We start from the raw sequence: 19,389 nt of genomic DNA, 5'->3' as shown, positions 1-19,389 counted from the left end.
GATACTGAAGCATAATAAAGCTTAAAATAACAAAGCGTATTTCCCTTAAATACATTTCCGTATTTAACGATAAATCTTATATAGGATAATTAAATTTTTGAACAATTCTTTTCCAATTTTCTATCCTACGCTATTGACATCTTGATGAAAGACTTTATTGAAGTATGCAGGCTATTTCCTGCTCGAATTTCAAGATGATATTTCAAGATCGGTCAATTCCCGCGCGGCCTTTCTCAGTTCTTCAAACTAAGCGCAGCAATTTGCATAATTAATATGGACATTTTACTGACTCGATTCTCGAGTCCAATGTATGAATAGTATCGATTATACATTAACCACATCGCGTCACGCAAAAAAAATTTCTATTGAATTATTGTAATTGAAATATAGTGATCAATTTCCTATCAGTTTTCCTAAATATTAATTTCCAATAATCTATATGATAATTTAATATACTATATGATAATTTTTGAGCCAAATGTGGCATTTTTGTTTGCCGAATCTGAGAAATTTATTATTTTTGTAAGTACATCATTAACTTGATCGATTTCCTGCATGTCACAGGAAATGTTAGACAGATGGCAATCCAAGCTATTTAAAGCGTCACAAATCGAATTATTCTTGAATTATAATGGTAACTAACTCATCAAAATTTTCTTTAAACGAGCATTCAGCTATCGATTCCCTTACATTATTGATTTTATTCCGTTTCGAAATACTTCATTTAAATATTTTAAGATGATCAATCATTATAATATTTTAGGTCGATTCTAAAGACTGAATTCCGACAAAATCACTATTTTACCAATTTACACGCATACGTAACACTTCACTACTACATCAATATCGCACGCACACATACAAATTTTTTAAGATATTAATGTTTCATATTAGATGTCTAAGCTTAATTCTAAGAATTCAACATTGTTTGTGTAATCGACAGTTCAAACCGTTCCTATTTTGTACAAATATACTGTAGAATTTTTACAAAGTAAATATTGGCACAAGTTGATAACTCTGGATGCCATATTGGATTAATAATAAGAACAGGTAAAGTAGATCTAGACTTTTTAAATTGTTTTAATTTTCGGTTTTATATATAGTTAACCGATTTGGATTGCATTATTATTTAATTGTGGAAAAGGATTTTTAAATTTATGTATATGAGGTAAAGGTAAATTAGAAAAATAGTCTTAAAATGCAATTGCATTCCGTTGAAACAGACGATTTTAGGATCCTTTTAAATATTCCTTTAGATTTTTCTGTCTTAATTAGATTTCCATTTTTCATATTTCTCTTTTTTTTTTATAAAAAACATTTATTACAAAAAGTGGTATGGTATAATTTATAACGAACTTAAAACTAAAAGATGAGCAAGTGATAATATGCAAAGTCTCTATGTAATTTAGGTTTGAAGACCACGTAGGGCATCTTGTAACTTTTTTCTCGCGACAGCCACTCTGTCTTCTTGTCTCCTTATATCTTCATCCGCTATCGAGACAGCCTTAAATAGAACAGTTATAATTAATTAACTAATAATATAAATAAATTAAATATTAAAATCCATGTCATTAATTAATTATTTTTATATTATTTAATCATGCATGATTTATGCCAATTAAGACGCTAATTATTCAGCTATTGATTCTACCTGTACAAGTGGTTGATCAGGATTAAGAAATACTCCGGGATTCTTCTCTAAAGCCGTCTTTGATCCCGTTTGTCCCGTGACTGGCTGAGTAGATACGTGTAATGCAGTGGCCACGCTTTGGAGCAATGTTTCTTCTGTGATATATGGTCCTACTGGTTTCAAGTTCTTTGGCAGATCCATTCCATCAAATTCATAACCGTCGGGATCACATGCCCGTAATCCTTCCAAACGTTTTTCCCAAAAAAGCTGGAAGATTAAAATTTTAATTAACATCTATTGATCATTTTACTCATCATATATTATTCTACTAAGAAAAATAATAAACAAGCTACAAAATGTTTCATTACATAAAAATTGTATTAAATTGAATCATTGCTTTAAACTTAAGTGTATAAACATTTCTATTAAGTACCACCACCAACCACCACCAATTAACTTAGAAATCCTATTTAAATCAGGATGGCGAAACTATAAAATACTTTTCTCCAATTGTATTTAAATATTAAAATGATTGGCTTTCAATGTTATTAAAATTTAGTAGTTAATCACATTTGCTATTGAAAATATAACAGAAAAAGCAAAAAATTATTGAGACGATTTCATGATTGCATGTTCAGAGTTACCTGCTTAGGCTTATCTTGGGAGCCATACTTGCCATCAGTTTTATCGGCTCCTTCCTAAAGCAACGATTTGACAGTTGTGAATTTACAAGGATAGCTAACGAAGAGCAGTACAAGTGAATGGGTGTAAGCAGACAAAGTATATCTCGCAGGCATGGTACAGGGATTAGAAAGTTCTCTAAGACAAATAATATGAGACAATAATCCGTGAACATATTTATAGATTAAAAGTGTGCAACTACTAGATATCATATATGTGAATAGATGAGATACAGTGTAGTAAAAAGGATTCAACTCATTGACACATCAAACTGTTTGACAGTCCAATTAGCGTATACATACAATCAGCTGTGATCGTTACGCAAACTAACCTGCTTTGGCTTTTCCTGAGTGCCGTGTTTGATATCCTTCACTTTCCCTTCCTGCGTCTTGTAAATCGTTACCGGTTGCTTAAAAATTGACGCTGTTTGTCTGATTGGTGGCACCAACGACGCGTCGTTCCTGACACCGCGGCTAAAAAAGAGCCGCATCGTTAGTACATAGAGAAGATGGCCTGTCATCGAGGTTATCACCTTCAGCATTTGAGAAACTGCGTTTCTGTCTGTGAAAATTACTTTCGATCTCAAAGATCTCTTCGAGAATCCACACGTCTCGTTCCCCCGTAAAATCGAACAAGTCTTTCTCTCGAGAATTCATTCAACCTACTTGTAATAATAATCAACCTTCCCCGTGGATGCCAATTGATTCTGACTCTTCCTCGGTTCTTCTCTCGCGGGCCAATTGATTGGCAACGCCGAGGCGTACTTCTTCTTCTCCACGGACATGTTCATCGTTGCAAGTTTCTGTCTTTATACCGCACACACAGTTATCTTTCGAAAATGTCACGGTCACAGATACTTCGTAATTGTCCTGTAGCTTCACTGTCGGCCATATTTAAGCGTCGCAGCATGCGTCGGCAGTACGCAGTTCAACGATTAGCCCACAGAGTGTAGCACCTTCTAGTACACAAAATGCACGTGCATAACACGACGCACGTGCATTCCGTTTCGCATTGTTTTGCGCGTTCATTGAACATGTCTAGTAAAATCGAAATTTCTCTATGAATCAATGAAGAGCGAGATAAAATTTTGAATACTAATAACTTTAATAAAATTATTAAGTAAAATTGATTGATGTTTTTTTCAAACAGTTCTTTTTAATTATTTAATTATATGAACTGATTCTAGACATAATATATTGCATCTTCCTTAATGCCCTCAATATCGATTTTTTTACTAAAGTTTTTATCAGTATAGGTGAATTAATAAGTTTAAATATTAAAATAAATTTGTTTTCAAAAACTAATTCTATTTTATAAATGTTCTCAAATCTAAGTTGTTTCCCCAAGATCGTATCATCTTGGGGAATTATTATTTTATTATAATCTTTTTTTTTGCACAAAATTTTTCCTTTAAAAAATTCAATTTAATGTTAGAAATTATTTATTTTGATATAAACAAAATTTCTATGTAAGCCTCCACGAATGTTGTTGCGTAAATTAAATAATCATAACGTGATAAATACAATCAATTGGGATGTATACTTATAAAAGAAAGTTAAAATAAACGCAATGTTTACTTTAACTTTAGTAAGTGGATCTCAATTGGCAACTTCTATATTTATCGCATTACAATTCAGTTCGACAATTAAACGTAATATTCTAAATCAATGTTACAATTTCATATGTAACAATATAAATATAAATATAACATGGTGTTATGTAACAGTTATATTATTCAGTGCAAAATTATAACATTAATGTCGTCATTTTTATTTATTTTCGATTAGGGAATATTTATTTTACGTATTAACATCCGTAAAAGTCACGTAGGCATCTCACTTGTATTAGATTTAGTCTTAGAAACCTCCATTAATTAATATTATCTAATTAATATAATCTACTATTATATTTTATTTCTACTTATTTTATTGTTAGTGCTTTTAATAAATAAATTAATCACTATTTTCCAGTATTAAATTTCTATAAAGGTTTTCAATTGATGAATATCTTTAGATTCTAATATACTTTTGCTTTGATATTTATCTTCAATATTTAAAGATATTAATGGAAATTTGCCTAATAAAAGATTGCGTGGAAATGATCAGAAGATTACTATCTTTAACATTGAATATACAATGAAAATCTCAGAATCGCGGGTTTCGCGATTAAAGTGTTTCCAATATCTTTACTGAATAAATTCTTCTCTGGAATTTGAATAAAAAATATTAGGAGGATCGGGAGAACAGATCGGCTAAAGCAATAACGTGAACTCTTGTATATAGATATAGAGGATTTAATTGCCGAAAGAAACAATTTTCGCGTAGCTATAGGAACAACTTGAACGGTGCTTGGAAAAAGATTAACGCTGCCTGTCTTCCGTTTATTACGAACGTATGTTCTTTCTTACGGTGGCTTTCGGTACGCTTTCGCGGAGTGCAAAATGCGAGCACGGAGACGTAATTCAACGTATTAACGGTTCTGGATGGGGGTAGGAAAGGGGAGGAAATGGGGAAGAGGCAGAGGGTACAATCATTGTCGCGGCTATGCGATCTTTTTTTTTGTCTCGCGTAATGCTTTCTTTTTCACGGTGCGTGTGTTATTCAACTGTAAAAGAATATCGATTCTGTACAAGTCAATGAGTTAGAGATAATTAACTATTGAGTCTTCTTGAGGTATCGTTGTTTCTATTGGTCTATACGAACGGGGGCTGTGATTGTCCAAAATCCGAGAATCCGTTCAATCCAGTTCGCATGTCGCAGCTCAACCGGTGAATGTTAACCACGGTTACAGTTTGCAAAGTTCTTATCGCGGCAGTTATAATATCGTGGCGTTGAATTTTGAACGGTCACAGCAGATGTCAACGTGTGTGTGTGTGTATGTATGTGCCTTCCTGTAACAAAATATAAATCTCCATTACGCATCACCCGCTTTCACCATACGGCCTCCGAATAATAATGCGCTAGCTAGTACCCTAAAAGTCCAGATGCACGCACCTCCGGCTTTGTAACCTGCACCGAAGGAGCGGTGTAAGAATTCAAGTGTTTCGCCTCATTACATAATATCGTCCCGTCTCTGCAGTCATCGATGCAGACGCGCACGTGGTCGATCACGCTCGACCGGTTTTGCTCGATGGTTAAAGCCTAGGGTCTCACGATGAATAGTCACAAAAATACTTTATCGAATATTCTGCAAAATCCGCCCACGAACGTGGTCCGCTCGCTCGTGTTTGTTTACGCGTATATGCGTGTGCGTAGTATGTATATGCCTATTATGGCAGTCAAGACTCGCAAACAATGTACATTGTATCAAGTTATTCGGTGCGTTCGGCGCGCAACTTGTAGAGTTTCCTATTTGTATTCGATACCGCTCGTAATAGGCGTATGAAAGCCAGTTTCATAATTACTGCAAAAGATTGAAAAGTATCTTTCGCTCCTTTCCTTTTCCTCTGTTTTATCACCGTCCTACTCCCTCGACATATTTTATAAAATCTCAATTACAATAAAGTCTTAACGGCAGATGTAACAGTGCCATATAATTACAAAAGAATTGTATTTAAAACTGAAAGTGTAATAAGTACAAATTATTCCTCTTGTCGGTGGTAGAAATGTCAAAGATCACATCGCTGGCTTCGATACCGAACGAACGCAGCATACGTACGTCCAACACTGTTAGCGTAATCGATACTTATCGGTTTTTCATAGCCCTACAGTTTCTCCGCTACATGACGTAAACATTCTTGTCTACATATGTGCTCAATATATATTATGTATAATTCTGCGACACAACACACATCCCTACTTTGACAAGTCTACAACACTAGATCGGCATTCCGTACGTATTCTGGTATTTCGCCGTGGCGTTCGTTTCGTCGTTGCATTATTGCAAGAGAACGATCTCATCCGACGAAATGCGTTTAATTTTTCACTCAGTTTCCATCACGATCACATGCAAAAGGACTTAATTATAATTATAAAGATTCTATATTACATCAGTTAACATATTACACAAGCGATTTCATTATCGCTTCCCACGTTAAATACAGACGCAGGATACTTACATGTGTTTATCTCTTTCTCTCTCTTTCTCTCACATTCCATTCGCTTCATCCTACTTACGATTATAGGCTCTATACAATTTTATACAGCTAAGTGCCATAATCTTTATATATCCCCACAATTTATTTTATTTACTATACCCCGATAATTTAGTTTTTTGGATTATAGAAATGTGAAATTTAATTCGGTTTCCGTCGAATGTAGCGACCGTAGTACATCGACTAAGTCTTGTCAATTCTTGTTAAATTTTATAATTCGCATTTCGTAGTTCCTTAAATTCACATCTATTATTAGTCACATTTGCAGTAAAAAAAATTAATTTTCTTTTTTCAATTCCTCCGTTATAAGTCACACTTAATGTCACGTGAAACTTTAATCGATGTTGTATCGAAGTGTATCGTCAAGTCAATATGTGACTCAATACATCACTTCGTAGACGGTGGCTTTCTTGTCGCCAGATCCGGTCACGATGTACTTGTCGTCCGTAGAAATGTCGCAGCTGAGCACCGAAGACGATTCTTTCGACTAGAAAAAAAAAAAAAAAAAAAAAAAAAAAGAAAAGAAAGAAAGAAAGAAAGAAATGATTATACTCGGAGAAATGTGATAATAAACGAATCGAAATGCGAAAAAAACATCAGCAATTTGTATATGCGATAACGACTAACCTGGAAAATCGAGGCACCATATGGCGTGCGCCAGGCATTAAGTAAATTATCCTTGCCAGTAGAGACGAACCACTTGCCGCACGAAGCGAAGCGTAACGATAGCACACAGGATTCGTGCAGATGCAACTGGTATTTGTCAGGTTTCGTGGCATGAAGTACTTCGACATTCGAATTCTCCATACCAACGGCTAACCATTCCCCGGTCGGGCAATATCCCAAAGAGAATATCTGTGACGTGAAATCGTGCTGTTGCAATTGTCGACCCTCCCTAAGGTCCCAGGAACGCACAGTGTTATCGAGACCACCTGTCCATAGTTTCGAGCCGTCGGCGGAGATGTCGATGCAAGAGGCGCCATCCGTGTGACCTTGGAATTGTCTAACCAATGTTTGATTCTGCAAATCCCAGACGGCAATATTGCCATCGCTACAACAGCTGAAGCAGACCTTCGAATCCGGCGAGATGGCTAGAGCATAACACGCCGGTGCCGAGGAGGTCAGTTCTGCTTTGATTCTCGGTGTCGGACTAGCCAAGTCCCAGATGCTGAGATTGCTCGCCTCGCCTCCCACAATGAGAGTTCTGCCGTCGGGTAACAGCTTGACCGATCTAATAACAACAATCGAGCGTCGCTTTACATTAATTCCGTTAAATACCGCCACTTATGCATGCTTTTAAATAATTACTATGGTCGCTCATGTTCTACGATACGCGAGGAGGGAATTAGGAAGGGTGGTAAATGCATACGGAAAATGCATGTGATAAATCGATGCCGCGCTTCGGCGTGATATACAGCCGGCGGACACGACTAAATGTCATCCAGAATTCAGAGTCAGAAATTAATTACAGCGACCGCATGTAGCGTTCGAGAGTTAATGTGTCACGAATTGCGAATGAAGACACGTGTTACTATCACTGACCTGATATAGTTGTCCCGTTGCAGGCAATCAAGCTGGGAGACGGGTTTCGCACTAGCACTACCACCCTGGCTGATGTCCCACACCTTAACGCAACCTTTGCCGCCAGTGTAGACGTATTTCGTCGGATTCGAGATCGTCACAGCACAGACTACCTCACCGTGAGTTAGCGTATTTATTTGACGCGCATGCCGCGGAATACCCGGCCCAATGAGCGCATCTTGCGGGAACGGTACCGGTTGCATCTGACCTTCGCTAGATACGTGGAAACTGTAGGCACTGCTACGAGAAAAATCTCATCTCATAAAAGTATACAGCGATATAACGATAAACGTAACGATGTACTGATAAACTGACGCCTTGATAAGCAGACGACAGCGAATTAGAAAAGGAAAGAACACTCACGGTTTACCACCGGGAGGAATGATCGGTCCGAGTGGTGCTCTCATGCTGCCATGAGGATCATAAAGCTGTTGAAGGGGAGGTCTCGTAGGGTAACCACCGTTGAGTGCCGCTGGAGGATAGCCCAGCATGTCCACGTGAGGTCCTGCGGGTGGATGATGTGGCGGTGGATAGTGCGGCGGATAAGGGCCGACCACCGAAGCCGAAACTAACGGTTTACTGGAACTCGATGGTTTTAGGCCACCGGAGCCAGAACTGCTACCTACGATATCACCAGTTAAATATAGAGTCCTTATGTCTTGAGGTGTACTGAAATCTTGTAAAAAAGTCCCTAAGAATTCCTGAATTTTCCTGATATTTTTGTTCGCTGTAAAATTAAAAAATTAAAAAAAAAATGTTTAATACAACTTTGAAATTAATTGAACTGGAAACAACACAAACAAATTACATATCAAAAATTAGTAAAAGATAGGGATTCTGAGAACACGAGATTATATCTATTATTGTCTACAATTAAAGCCGCGAAACATGTAGGATAATATAGAGAAGAGTTACTGCAACATAGTAACAGTGAGCTATTGTATTCTGTTGAGTATTATCTTCCATTGTCGCCTTGACTTTTTTTTAATAAAAACTCGCGAGCACACAAGATTGTACGTAAATGTACACGAATGTACGTAAATATCTGCTATATTTAATATATGTATCCGATTGTCAGCAGTTTGCAACATCAAGAAAAAAAGATTAAAAGAAACAATGTTTTCAGAAAGAGACAGAGTTTAAAAATAAAATTCCAAAAATTTCTGAATATCGATAAAATTCCAGGAAAATCCCAGATTTTCGAAGATAGATAAAAAATTTCAAAAATTCTAGGTAGTAAATATCTTGATATAGTAAGAATCTAGCCAATATTATCATTTTCTATAAATCTATTGATCTTGATAAAATATGATGGATATCAAATTTGTATGATGTACATCAAATTTAGATACACAGATATACGTCATGTCGAGTTCCAGCGATATAGTACTGGTATTCATAGTTCATTTTTATTTTAAGATTGTCTTCAATAATATATTAAGATGCTAATATGGCTCTATGATTGCTTTATGACATCTTAAAACTTTATATATAATCTTAATATGATCTTACATGTTCTTACAGAAATCTGATATTGGCTAATTTAATACTGAAAGACAGTAATTAATTATTTGAAGTATTAAAGGTACTGAACAGGTACTTTTAATACCAAAATAACTAATTAATTACTATCTTTCAGTATTAAATTGACAAATATTAAATTGATCAGTATTATATTTTTGTAAGAATAAGAACCAATTATGAATATATCAGTTTAAATTTAATAGATTTGCTTTCCCAAAACTTTTTGCGCTTAAAACGAAATAAATATATACATTCAGACGTTAAAAAGAGAGAAAGCAAAGATTCCAAGTGTAAAAAGTGCAAGCAACGCAAATAGACCTATTGATCAGATTCTTCATATAGAAAGGATTCCAATTACACTCGCTTATTTCCTGAACGTTGTTTCTTTCCATTCTTACTTTGACATATCTTGAATAATACCGTACCTGCCGACGTCGGTGTGACCGGTTTCGAGATCGGTGTCGTTGGTTTCTCACGTTCTTCCATCTTTTTGGCCGAAGGCGTGCTCGCATTGCTGCTAGTACCACTTCTAGGTGATGGCGGTGGTACTTCTTTCTTGACCTGGCCACTCATAGCCACCGACGGGCCCAACTTGTCGAGACCGTTTTCTCGCGGTGACGCCGTGCCATTCGCCGCCGGACTAGTCGGACCTTCGCTCGCGTCGTCGACCACCAGGTCTTGGTCGCTCTTTTCACCATCGCTTTGCTGTCGGGGAGAACACGCACGGCTTTATTAAGGCGGATCGTGACTCGAGGAGCATGGAGCATTAATCTTGGATACTTACATGGCCTATGTCTTTGTCCTGTTCCTTCTTCAGTTTCTTACCCAGCAGATGTTCGTGCTGCGGATCGGGTGTGCTACGCGGTCTATACTTTTCCCGTTCCGCTGGAGATATCGAGTTCCTCTGTAACAAAGATAATCGACATTCAATGACAAAATATTTAACGAAGCCGTTCGAACGAGGATGTTACGATTTTTATAGAATCCCTTATCAACGCGAAAGATATGATCCACTCTCTAGTGCGGTTAATCCGATTACGGAGATTTACAGGATTTATTCGTTCGAGATTTTTACGGACCGTGCCGGATTTTACCTCCGATAGATTTTCACGGAAAAGTATCGGGGACGAAGGACTTCTTGCGATCGTAGGGATGGTCGACGGATGGAGGGTAGAACGACTAAATTCCTTCCTTCCTCTTTCGCGATTAAATAAAACGACCTGCCCGTCGGACGGGTGGAAGAAGCATCGACGGAATTACTTATCCCTCTTCACCCGTACGACCTCCATTTCGCTTCGAAGCGAACGAAGAATAATAGGACGGATCGTAGAATCCTGCTTTTTTCTATCGTATTATGCATGAATGCCGAGAAAAATATCGGCACGCAATTCCGAATGCAAAAGTACTCGAATATCTTAGACGTTTTATGGACCTCTTTTTATTTCATCGCATCTCTTCAATAAACGCTTATATGAATTGAAACAAACTCTTTTCTCGAGAATCTAATCAGCGAAAAGACGAAAAGACTTCATTTTTTAAGTTTCAATATAAGAAACGTAAACGTGAGATAAGAATTGTATATAATCATCGATAAACAACACAAAGATTGCTTATCGCTATTCCGACCTTGTCTTCTTTATGTTTTGACACGGGTAAAATCAAGAGAAAGATCATCACTGACAATTTTCATAAAATGTGAAAAGGTGTTTCCCCTCCCCTTCCCCCTCCTGTAAAATGCAAGCTCACTGAAGTCTCACTCAGAAACACCAAGTCGAGGGTATCATCGATCGGAAGCTTTACGAGCGGTAGTTTCGTTGTCGATACGTCGGATAGAGCATTGCAACACCGTCCATACCTTGATATATATATATATATATATATATATATATATATATATATATATATATATATATATATATATATATATATATATATATATATATATATATATATATATATATATATATATATATATATATATATATATATATATATATATATATATATATATATATATATATATATATATATATATATATATATATATATATACATACATACATATATATAAGCGTGGAAGCCCTTTCCCTGTCCCTGATAACTGCGCTCCCCATCTTTGCAAACCCGTAAACCACCCCTGTCGCATCCCCTCGCAGTCACCGCTGCTAGTGTCGAAGTAAATCTCCTCTTCTCTCAATTACCCTTCGTCCCTCATCTACCACTGCCGGTTCTCTCGCTCTCTCGGTCCATTACTTCGACGCCTCCGTATCATCTCCCGCCTGTCGACCGAAACACTCCGAGTGAAAAGAAATAAATATAATAAATAAAAAGAAAAATGATATCTTGAAATATATACGAATACACGAGTTTCTCTGGGCGATTAACGTGCGAAATTACATGCCGTGCGGAGGATAAGCGATATCGCGTTTAGTGTCTTGTCAGATCTGTCAGATACTGTCAAGAAATCGTTGAAGAAAGGAAGAGAGTCGGCGAGAACGTGTATGAAATCCTGCGACGCGAAAAAATCGAGCGGGAGCATGTTCTCTCGTTCACAACGACGATATAGCGACGGAAAGAAAAGCAAAGACAAAAGAGACGAAAGAGGATGAGCAGACGGGAAGTCTCGCAAACACGCGCTCTGCTCACGTCATGAAAGATTCCCAGTAAGAAAAGGATCCCCCGGGAGCCGTATTACGTGCCGCTCTTTCAAGTTTTCTTCGCGAAAGAATCCTGGTAGAGAGAAAGAGGGATCTTTTTCCTCCGAAAAGACGTCCTCTCGTTATCCGGAAACGGTCGGTCACTGCTTATCCGACTAGAGTCCACTGAAGCGGATGAGATGACTGTCGTGTCGTTGAAAAAGGAAAATCTGGCGAGAAAATAACGTTTGACATGCGTTCGCGAGAATATAAGCCATAATGACTTAAAAATTTTATGATTTAGACAAACGTTATCTGGTAAAAGCAACATTTGTAGAGCACATTTTTGACAAGGTTTTGATCATTGCATCATTTCACATGTCTAAAATTATCACGAATACACAATAATTTTTATTTAAACAAAAAATTATTTATGGTATTACAAAATAAAATATTTATATGGCATTATGAAATATATAATAATAATGTTATAGTATACATATAATTCACAAACAGCGAGTTAAAAATTACAAAAATTATAAAAAAGGATATAACAAGAGAATTTATAGATATTAAAAAGAACTTATAAATAGATGTAATACACATTGTTATAAATAAGGACAAATTACAATAAAATCATGAGAAGTGAAACAAGATATATTGAGAAATAGTGGAATTTGCCATTACAAAATTATTACAAAATATATTTAATAATTATTGATATACAAATAACATTATTAAGATAGAAAAAATATATTTCTGAAAGATGGAGTATAAGAACTACGATAAAACGATTTCTTTCGAGAAAATCGCGACTGGATTTAGTTCCCTGGAAAATCATGCGGAAACACACACTATCTCGTGTCCGCAGTCGATACCGCTAGTAAGTATGTACCCGGAAGTCTCGTCTTTCGGGGGTAAGCGCATCCTTTCTCTCCCACCCTGTCACGAGACGCCGATAGCTTGCAATGTCGTTTCGCGAAAGCTTTCCATTTCTGTTCTCTCTTACTTCCTTCTCGTTGCCTGTTCGTGTTACGTTGGTAAATGTACAGAGCATACGTATACATAATACATGTATACGCGTGTGTATATAGATACCTTCGCGAAGAAACGATATACACGCGGCCCGCCTTCCATTCACGTAAGTTTACTTACACCTATCCCGTCGGCTATCCATACCACCTTCTCCCACAAAGAGGATTCGTGCCACGATCAATATGGGGGTTGGTACCTCAGGGGAAGACGAAGAGATAGGAGGAGGAGGCGGCGGAATGTAGGAGGAGCTGTGGGTATACCGTAGATATATAGACTTTGTAGTGTTAGGGACGACTTGGTCCGTAAGCAAGCAGGCAGGCAGGCAAGCAACTTGGCAAGCAGCAGCAGGCATCGAAGTATAGTCAGGGGTGGCTCTTTCAAGGGTGAGAGGACGAGAGAGAGAGAGAGAGAGAGAGAGAGAGAGAGAGAGAGAGAGAGAGAGAGAGAGAGAGAGAGAGAGAGCGGCAGGAGGGAGACGGACGGGGGGATGGCTTTGGCCGTGTGCATGGTATTGGAGTTGGCGGTCGCAGCCATGAGGGTGGTAAGTGAGTGAGCGACTCCTTCGCCACGGCGCCTCGTCTCGACTCAACCACCCTAACCTTACGGATATATCCCAAGCCACCGACCGACCACCCACTCGTCCTCTCTCCAACTCCTTCTCTCCTCTTCCCTTTTCTACGTCGTCATCCCTTACTGCCACTCGTGCACTCTCACCCTACGTCGGCCAACCATCCACCTCCGTTACTCCATCCGCCTGCTTGCCTGCCTGCCTGTGGTGCCTGTTTCCCTATTCCTCACTCCACCGTCGTCATCGTCGTCGTCGTCGTCGTCGTCGTGGCTAAGACCCTGAGAGAGAAGGTTACGAGCCGAAGTCGCATCTCCCAAGACCCCGCAAACCCCAGCTGGTACAAGATTGCACCCAGTGGCTCTCAGTGTCATCGTCGTTGCCACCACCGGTCTCGAAGGAACGCGCCGGAACGAGAGATGTTCGGGAAATTGGGATTCCGTGTGGATCCGTACGATTCGATATCGTCGACTGCGGAGGATGCTCGTGGTTGACGGACATTACGAGGCTTTGCGCCGCGACGCAGAGACGTTCGACTAATGCGTCTCGTGTCGGCAAAACTCCGACCATCGAAGCACGATAGAAATGTAAAGACAATGCTCTCTGTATTTCAACTTTGAGACTGACGTCGTACGAACGATCGTACAAGCTGTTTCCAACTAGACTTATCAGTTTCAGGTATTTACCTTTCCACTCGAAACATCCATTGTGATGACACCACATAGATCTTGAACGAATGTGATTCTCCAGTACGATTCTCAGGTCTTCAAACTCGATTTCCGAATAGATAAACATCCGCAGCATTTAAACTATCTTGACACTTGTTCCGCGATTTCAAACTCGTTTGAGACTAATGGCTCCTGAATATTCGATGCTCGATCGTGATTTTCGTTTCTGCTCGCACCGGACGATTAATTTAATTAGCCGAAATCGCTCCCGCGTGCTACCGAGAGATTCATGGTAGGATCGCGAGCGTAATTTTGGGCGGACATCCGTTAGCTCGCTGGATATACGGCGCGTCGCAGCTTACTCGCGAATGCATGGAATTTTTTATGATCGCGCCGGACGCATGGCAGCGGTAATCGGTTCGCGAAATCCGGCGCGTACGTGTCACTGGGTCAACCGGTGCATTCGTCATACCGGCAATTAGTGTGCGCGCGCGAATTTTTATCACGCGGCAACGCAGATACAGCCACGTGTTTTGGTCCGGCCGATCTTTTTTTATATGATTTTATCGAAATCGATACCTGCATCCCACGATGAAAACAAAATCGTCGATACGCTTCTACATACACGAGCAAATCGGATATCTCTTTCCAGATATATACGGGATTTTGTTTAAATTATACTTGCGCAAATTTTAATCATAAAAATGCCTATAGCGCGATATGCTCCCTTTTATTTATTCATACAAAACGCATCGCGCATCGGTTTACCACACTTCTACCGCGGATTGTCCTCGTCGAATTTTTCGGAGGAGCGTACTATCTCGCAATCGCGGACTTGCTCAAATTGGACGACGTATAAATAAAGCTCACACGCAGCGCCGCGAATCAGACAGACATTCACAACGCTATGATTTATGGCGCAACCGTAAATAGCAAAATTCCCTTTCTCTCAGCGCGTTACTCGCCATGTTCTCTCGCGCTGCGCTTTTTCCCCTCTCCCGTTTCCTCTCCATCCTTTCATTCTTCTTCTCCTCTCGGTCTCGCTCTCTTTTTTCCCCAGCCGTGTCCGCCGCCCTCAGAGCGGCAGAGAGACCCAATGGCGGAATTTGCATTTTTAAATTAACTCGCGTCTGTTTGCAGCTATCTCGGCTCGGCGGCGCCGCGCTGCTGCTGCTGCTGCTGCTGCTGGGCTCTGCAATTTTATGCAGCAACGCGCGTGTGGACCGCGTCCCATCACCCCCGCGTATACACCATCATCTCGCCGCCGTTCTTTCTTCTGCATGTACATAGGCGCACCCGCCGTGTGATCGATAGTGCAACAGTTATCGTTATCGCGCCGACGAACTCGCGACGAGGATAGTTTTTCGTCCTAACCCAGCTTACGCGACAAAAACTGTGAAGGCAAATTTCTCAGTTTTTTTTTTTTTAAACAAAACGTAACTTCAGAAAACCAGCAGAGTTTTGAAAAACGTCACACGTGCTCGACGACCAATCTCTCGTGGAACAATCCTTAGTACACACGATGATTTTCCGGTCCTTTTACCATACACAATAGGTCTTTCATGTCCCAAGTTAATTTTCACTTTAACAAATATATTTATAAATATATATAAATTACTAAGTGATTCTTACGTATATATTTTAACATCTTGAGAAAGTATTTACAGAGTTTTTTTTTTTAAATAGTTTATATTTATTATGATTAATTATTGACAGTTCCCCCCCCCCCAGTTTTTTGAAGGAAAGAAATGTGCAATGCACATTTCTTTCCTTCAAACGCGAATGACCCAATCGTGGGTACTAAGGGTTAAGGGTAAGAACCAAGCGTCGCACATCCTACACCTCGTGCTTATAATTACGTTTTTAATTACGAACGTAGATCTAACGAGAAATACCAAGGTCGCGCCATCATGTGAATACCTACTCAACCAACCAGTTATCCCAACCTGATGTCGGTCTTATTGCGATTTTTCAAAAGGAAAAATACCCATACGTTCGTTCAAACGGAGGCATTGTCGACTAAGTCACCGAGTTTCGCAGTGATAGCTGAAACGTGAGTGGTCTTTTACGAGGTAGTAGCTTGCTCAGAGAGTATCGCCAAGGCTGAAGAGCGAAGAAAGGCGACACGAAGGATGATGCGAGGGTAAAAGACAGAGAGAGAGAGAAATAGAAGCTATTGGACAGGCGAGAGCAGATCGGAGAAATAAGGGGCAAACAGAATAGCTTGCCATAAAGTGCCTGCGCGTTATCCACGGGTGAGGAGAGAACGAGGAAACATTTTTATCGCTCCGTCAGAGAGAAGTAGAAGGAAGCAAAACAGACTGAGTAGAACGAGCAAAAGAGGCGAAGCAAGAAGTGTGCGGCGAGAGGTGGAGCTACGGGTAATTGAAAAGCCCGTGGTGCATCCCGATCGTCGCTTTATTTCGCTCGTGCACGCTCGACAGTATACCAAAGCTTCTCTCCTATTATCTCGCCCTTCTATCCACTCCCATCGAGCCGTCGTCGTCTTCCTTTCGTGCTCTCGCCTTCCGCACGTCGGAATAAGAAAGATGAGAAAAAGCCGAGGAGGAAAAGGGAGGCGCGACGACGAGCAGATGCCTGCCGAGGTAAGCCGGTGGTGAAAAGAGACGAGACGAGAGAAGGAAGAGGAAGGGGAGGAGAAAAAAAAAGATCGTACGCAACAATGCCCGCGGAGGTGCATTCTCGCGCGATTACCGACGCGCGGCGCGGAGGGACCCCTTAACGAATGGCTTCGTAAACCATGGGCGCTTTAAGGTCATTACACATCGCAAAAAAGAGAGTTAATGGCCGTCGTCGAGCCACGTTGCAGCCGGCAGGAGGCGAGACGGAAGAGTAGAAAGGAGAGGAGACGGCTTGGCAGGGACCGGTTGGCCGCCCGTCGTCGATCGACCGTCTGATTTATAGCGGCAGTATCTTCCACCGGAAAGACGAGAACGCGCAACCTCATTGGCTTCCTACGTTAGCGGGTTAAACGTTCTCCTGCGGCGCACCGTCCTCTTGAACATTCGCCAAAAAGCCAGCCACATGTACGCCGTTAGATCAGAAAGTTCGACCAGAATGCGGGAATACTCGATCGGAATGGTAGACGCGCACGAAGCGATATTAGATTTTCCCTTCGAAATATACAGAGCCCGAATTATACGCTGCGTGGTATTTTCTCTCGTTCTATTTATTTGCTTGAATTTCTAACAAGAAACGTACGGTGCGAGAGAGCCGGTTGAGAGCGTATATACAGACGGCTCGCGAATTTCACAGATTTTTCCTGCGAGTTCGCGTATCGGACACGTTATGTAACGGACGTTATGTTGGAATAAAATAATGATCCTTCGCTACGTATCTCGCGTCCTCGTTTGCAAACTGCATCCGTCGCGCGTTGCATAGCGCCCGTTATTTCCAGTGGGACGTTTTAATAACAAATCCACGCTTTCGCGGCCGCTCTTCTCTTCCGCTTCTGCTTTTTCCTTCCCTTTCCTCCCTCCTGCCCTTTTTTTCTTTTTCTCTCTCCCCTTTTCGTTCTTACCGTCGTAAAAAAAGCTTTTCACGGCGCGGTAGAAAACGCGTTGCATGCTACGCAGCAGTCGGCCGATTATATTGTGAAATATACACGGCGACGTAATTACGGGACGGTCGATCTTTACGTCGGTTGTCTACACTACGTGCGGCATTTTACGGCCATCTCATTAAATTACGGACTCTAATTACCAGTCGGCAAATTATTAAAAAGCTTAGTCGGTCATTAAACGCGCCACGAGTCGTAAAAGCACGTCTTTTTGTGTCGAGGATGATAATCTTGAATGTATTGGAAGTAAGAATATGAAACACATTAAATAAATATTTAACAGGAATTTTTAAAAAATTGGGCAAATGAGAGTACGGCACGGTAGTACTTAGTGCGCAAAAAAATTTTCAAAGTGATTTAATTTAAATGTAAATCATATTTAACTTGCTTTTACAATCTCGAACGTTTCAGCCGCATTTGGCGCCATCTTTAACGATATATAAAATAAGAAATTGATAAAAAATAAAAAAAAATTTGGCACGCGAAGAATTTATTTATATAATAAATTTTACAATTTTAAAGAGGAAAGGGTGAGAACACTTAACAGATCCATTAGCAAATTCAGAAATTTATCAAGGAAGAGTCATTGGTGCCCCGCAAGTGAAATTTTTTCAAAATAAAATATGAATAGATAGAATATTTAAATTATTATTGATATTACATTGAAAAAGTATTATTAAAATGTATAATTCATAAAACGTTTTAATTTAAAATTATTAATTAACACTAAAAAGAATAATATAATGAAATTTATAATGAATAATTTTTATATCTAAAAGAAATTAATATCTTAAATTAAAAAATACTTTTAGAATTAAATTATGATTAAGTATTTCAGAAATATTAAGAAATATATAACAGTTTATATAAATATTTCTAAAAAATGAGATTCCAAGGAGGGGCCATAGCCTCCATAGACTCGGCAGTGAATTATTGAAGATACCTAATTTCGAGAATAAAAAAATCGTCCGCAAAGCGCGCGGATAAAAAGAAAGTGCGATGTGAAAAACTCGCGTTAATTTCTTGCCGGAAGATTGTGACTAGGCAAATTTGCGCGAGCTTATGTTGAGCCCGTAACGCGGACACAAACGGCGCGCGTAAATATCGGCGTGTGCGAAGCGGAACGAAAGCCGCGAGCAGCGAGAGAATCGATCGTAAAGAACCGCGACGGAGCAATTCGCCGTTGAGGCACTGTTGCTAAAATTGCTCCCAACCGCACATCTACGTATCGTGCTGGGCGTAATAAATATTGGAGAAACGTTTTATTCCGTTTCGCAGAATCGTCATCGATCACTGCGGGCGCGCAATGACTATAAAACCGCCGATCCGTCGTGCTCTGATTGCGATCGTTGCGCGCGCGAGACGCAACCTTTCTATTGTGTGTGTATATATATAT

General features: G+C 39.6%; 2 protein-coding genes across 10 annotated transcripts in view; both read right to left on the bottom strand.

Annotated features, from left to right (window-relative positions):
* Positions 1–1,304: 1,304 nt before the first annotated feature.
* Positions 1,305–3,175, bottom strand: LOC108689659 (methyl-CpG-binding domain protein 3). 3 transcript variants are annotated; one of them, XM_018196522.1, is made up of 5 exons: positions 2,977–3,175; positions 2,643–2,784; positions 2,275–2,328; positions 1,652–1,897; positions 1,305–1,504 (listed from the first exon to the last, which is right to left on the bottom strand). In XM_018196522.1, the coding sequence occupies exons 1-5, from the start codon at positions 3,099–3,101 to the stop codon at positions 1,406–1,408; spliced, it is 666 nt and encodes a 221-aa protein (XP_018052011.1). In that variant the 5' UTR covers positions 3,102–3,175; the 3' UTR covers positions 1,305–1,405. The 3 variants fall into 3 exon arrangements, with proteins under 3 accessions (XP_018052011.1, XP_018052018.1, XP_018052027.1); XM_018196529.1 differs by having other exon boundaries at positions 2,643–2,772; XM_018196538.1 differs by lacking the exon at positions 2,275–2,328.
* Positions 3,176–4,848: 1,673 nt separating this feature from the next.
* The window catches only part of LOC108690533 (protein groucho-1-like), a 77,397-nt gene continuing 62,856 nt past the window's right edge, over positions 4,849–19,389 (bottom strand). For 5 of the 7 annotated variants that reach the window (XM_018197916.1, XM_018197890.1, XM_018197908.1 and 2 more), the window contains 6 exons: positions 10,294–10,413; positions 9,935–10,214; positions 8,349–8,607; positions 7,947–8,222; positions 7,032–7,635; positions 4,849–6,891 (listed from right to left, as the gene is read on the bottom strand). In XM_018197916.1, the coding sequence (XP_018053405.1) occupies positions 6,784–6,891; positions 7,032–7,635; positions 7,947–8,222; positions 8,349–8,607; positions 9,935–10,214; positions 10,294–10,413 (1,647 nt within the window). In that variant the 3' untranslated portion in view covers positions 4,849–6,783. The remainder of the gene's footprint in view (positions 6,892–7,031; positions 7,636–7,946; positions 8,223–8,348; positions 8,608–9,934; positions 10,215–10,293; positions 10,414–19,389) is intronic. The other 2 variants (XR_001931895.1, XR_001931896.1) reach the window with 2 other exon arrangements.

The sequence above is a fragment of the Atta colombica genome, unplaced genomic scaffold, assembly GCF_001594045.1.
Source record: "Atta colombica isolate Treedump-2 unplaced genomic scaffold, Acol1.0 scaffold105, whole genome shotgun sequence".
NCBI classification, from domain to species: domain Eukaryota; kingdom Metazoa; phylum Arthropoda; class Insecta; order Hymenoptera; family Formicidae; genus Atta; species Atta colombica.
This window is presented reverse-complemented; position numbering and strand designations above follow the sequence as displayed.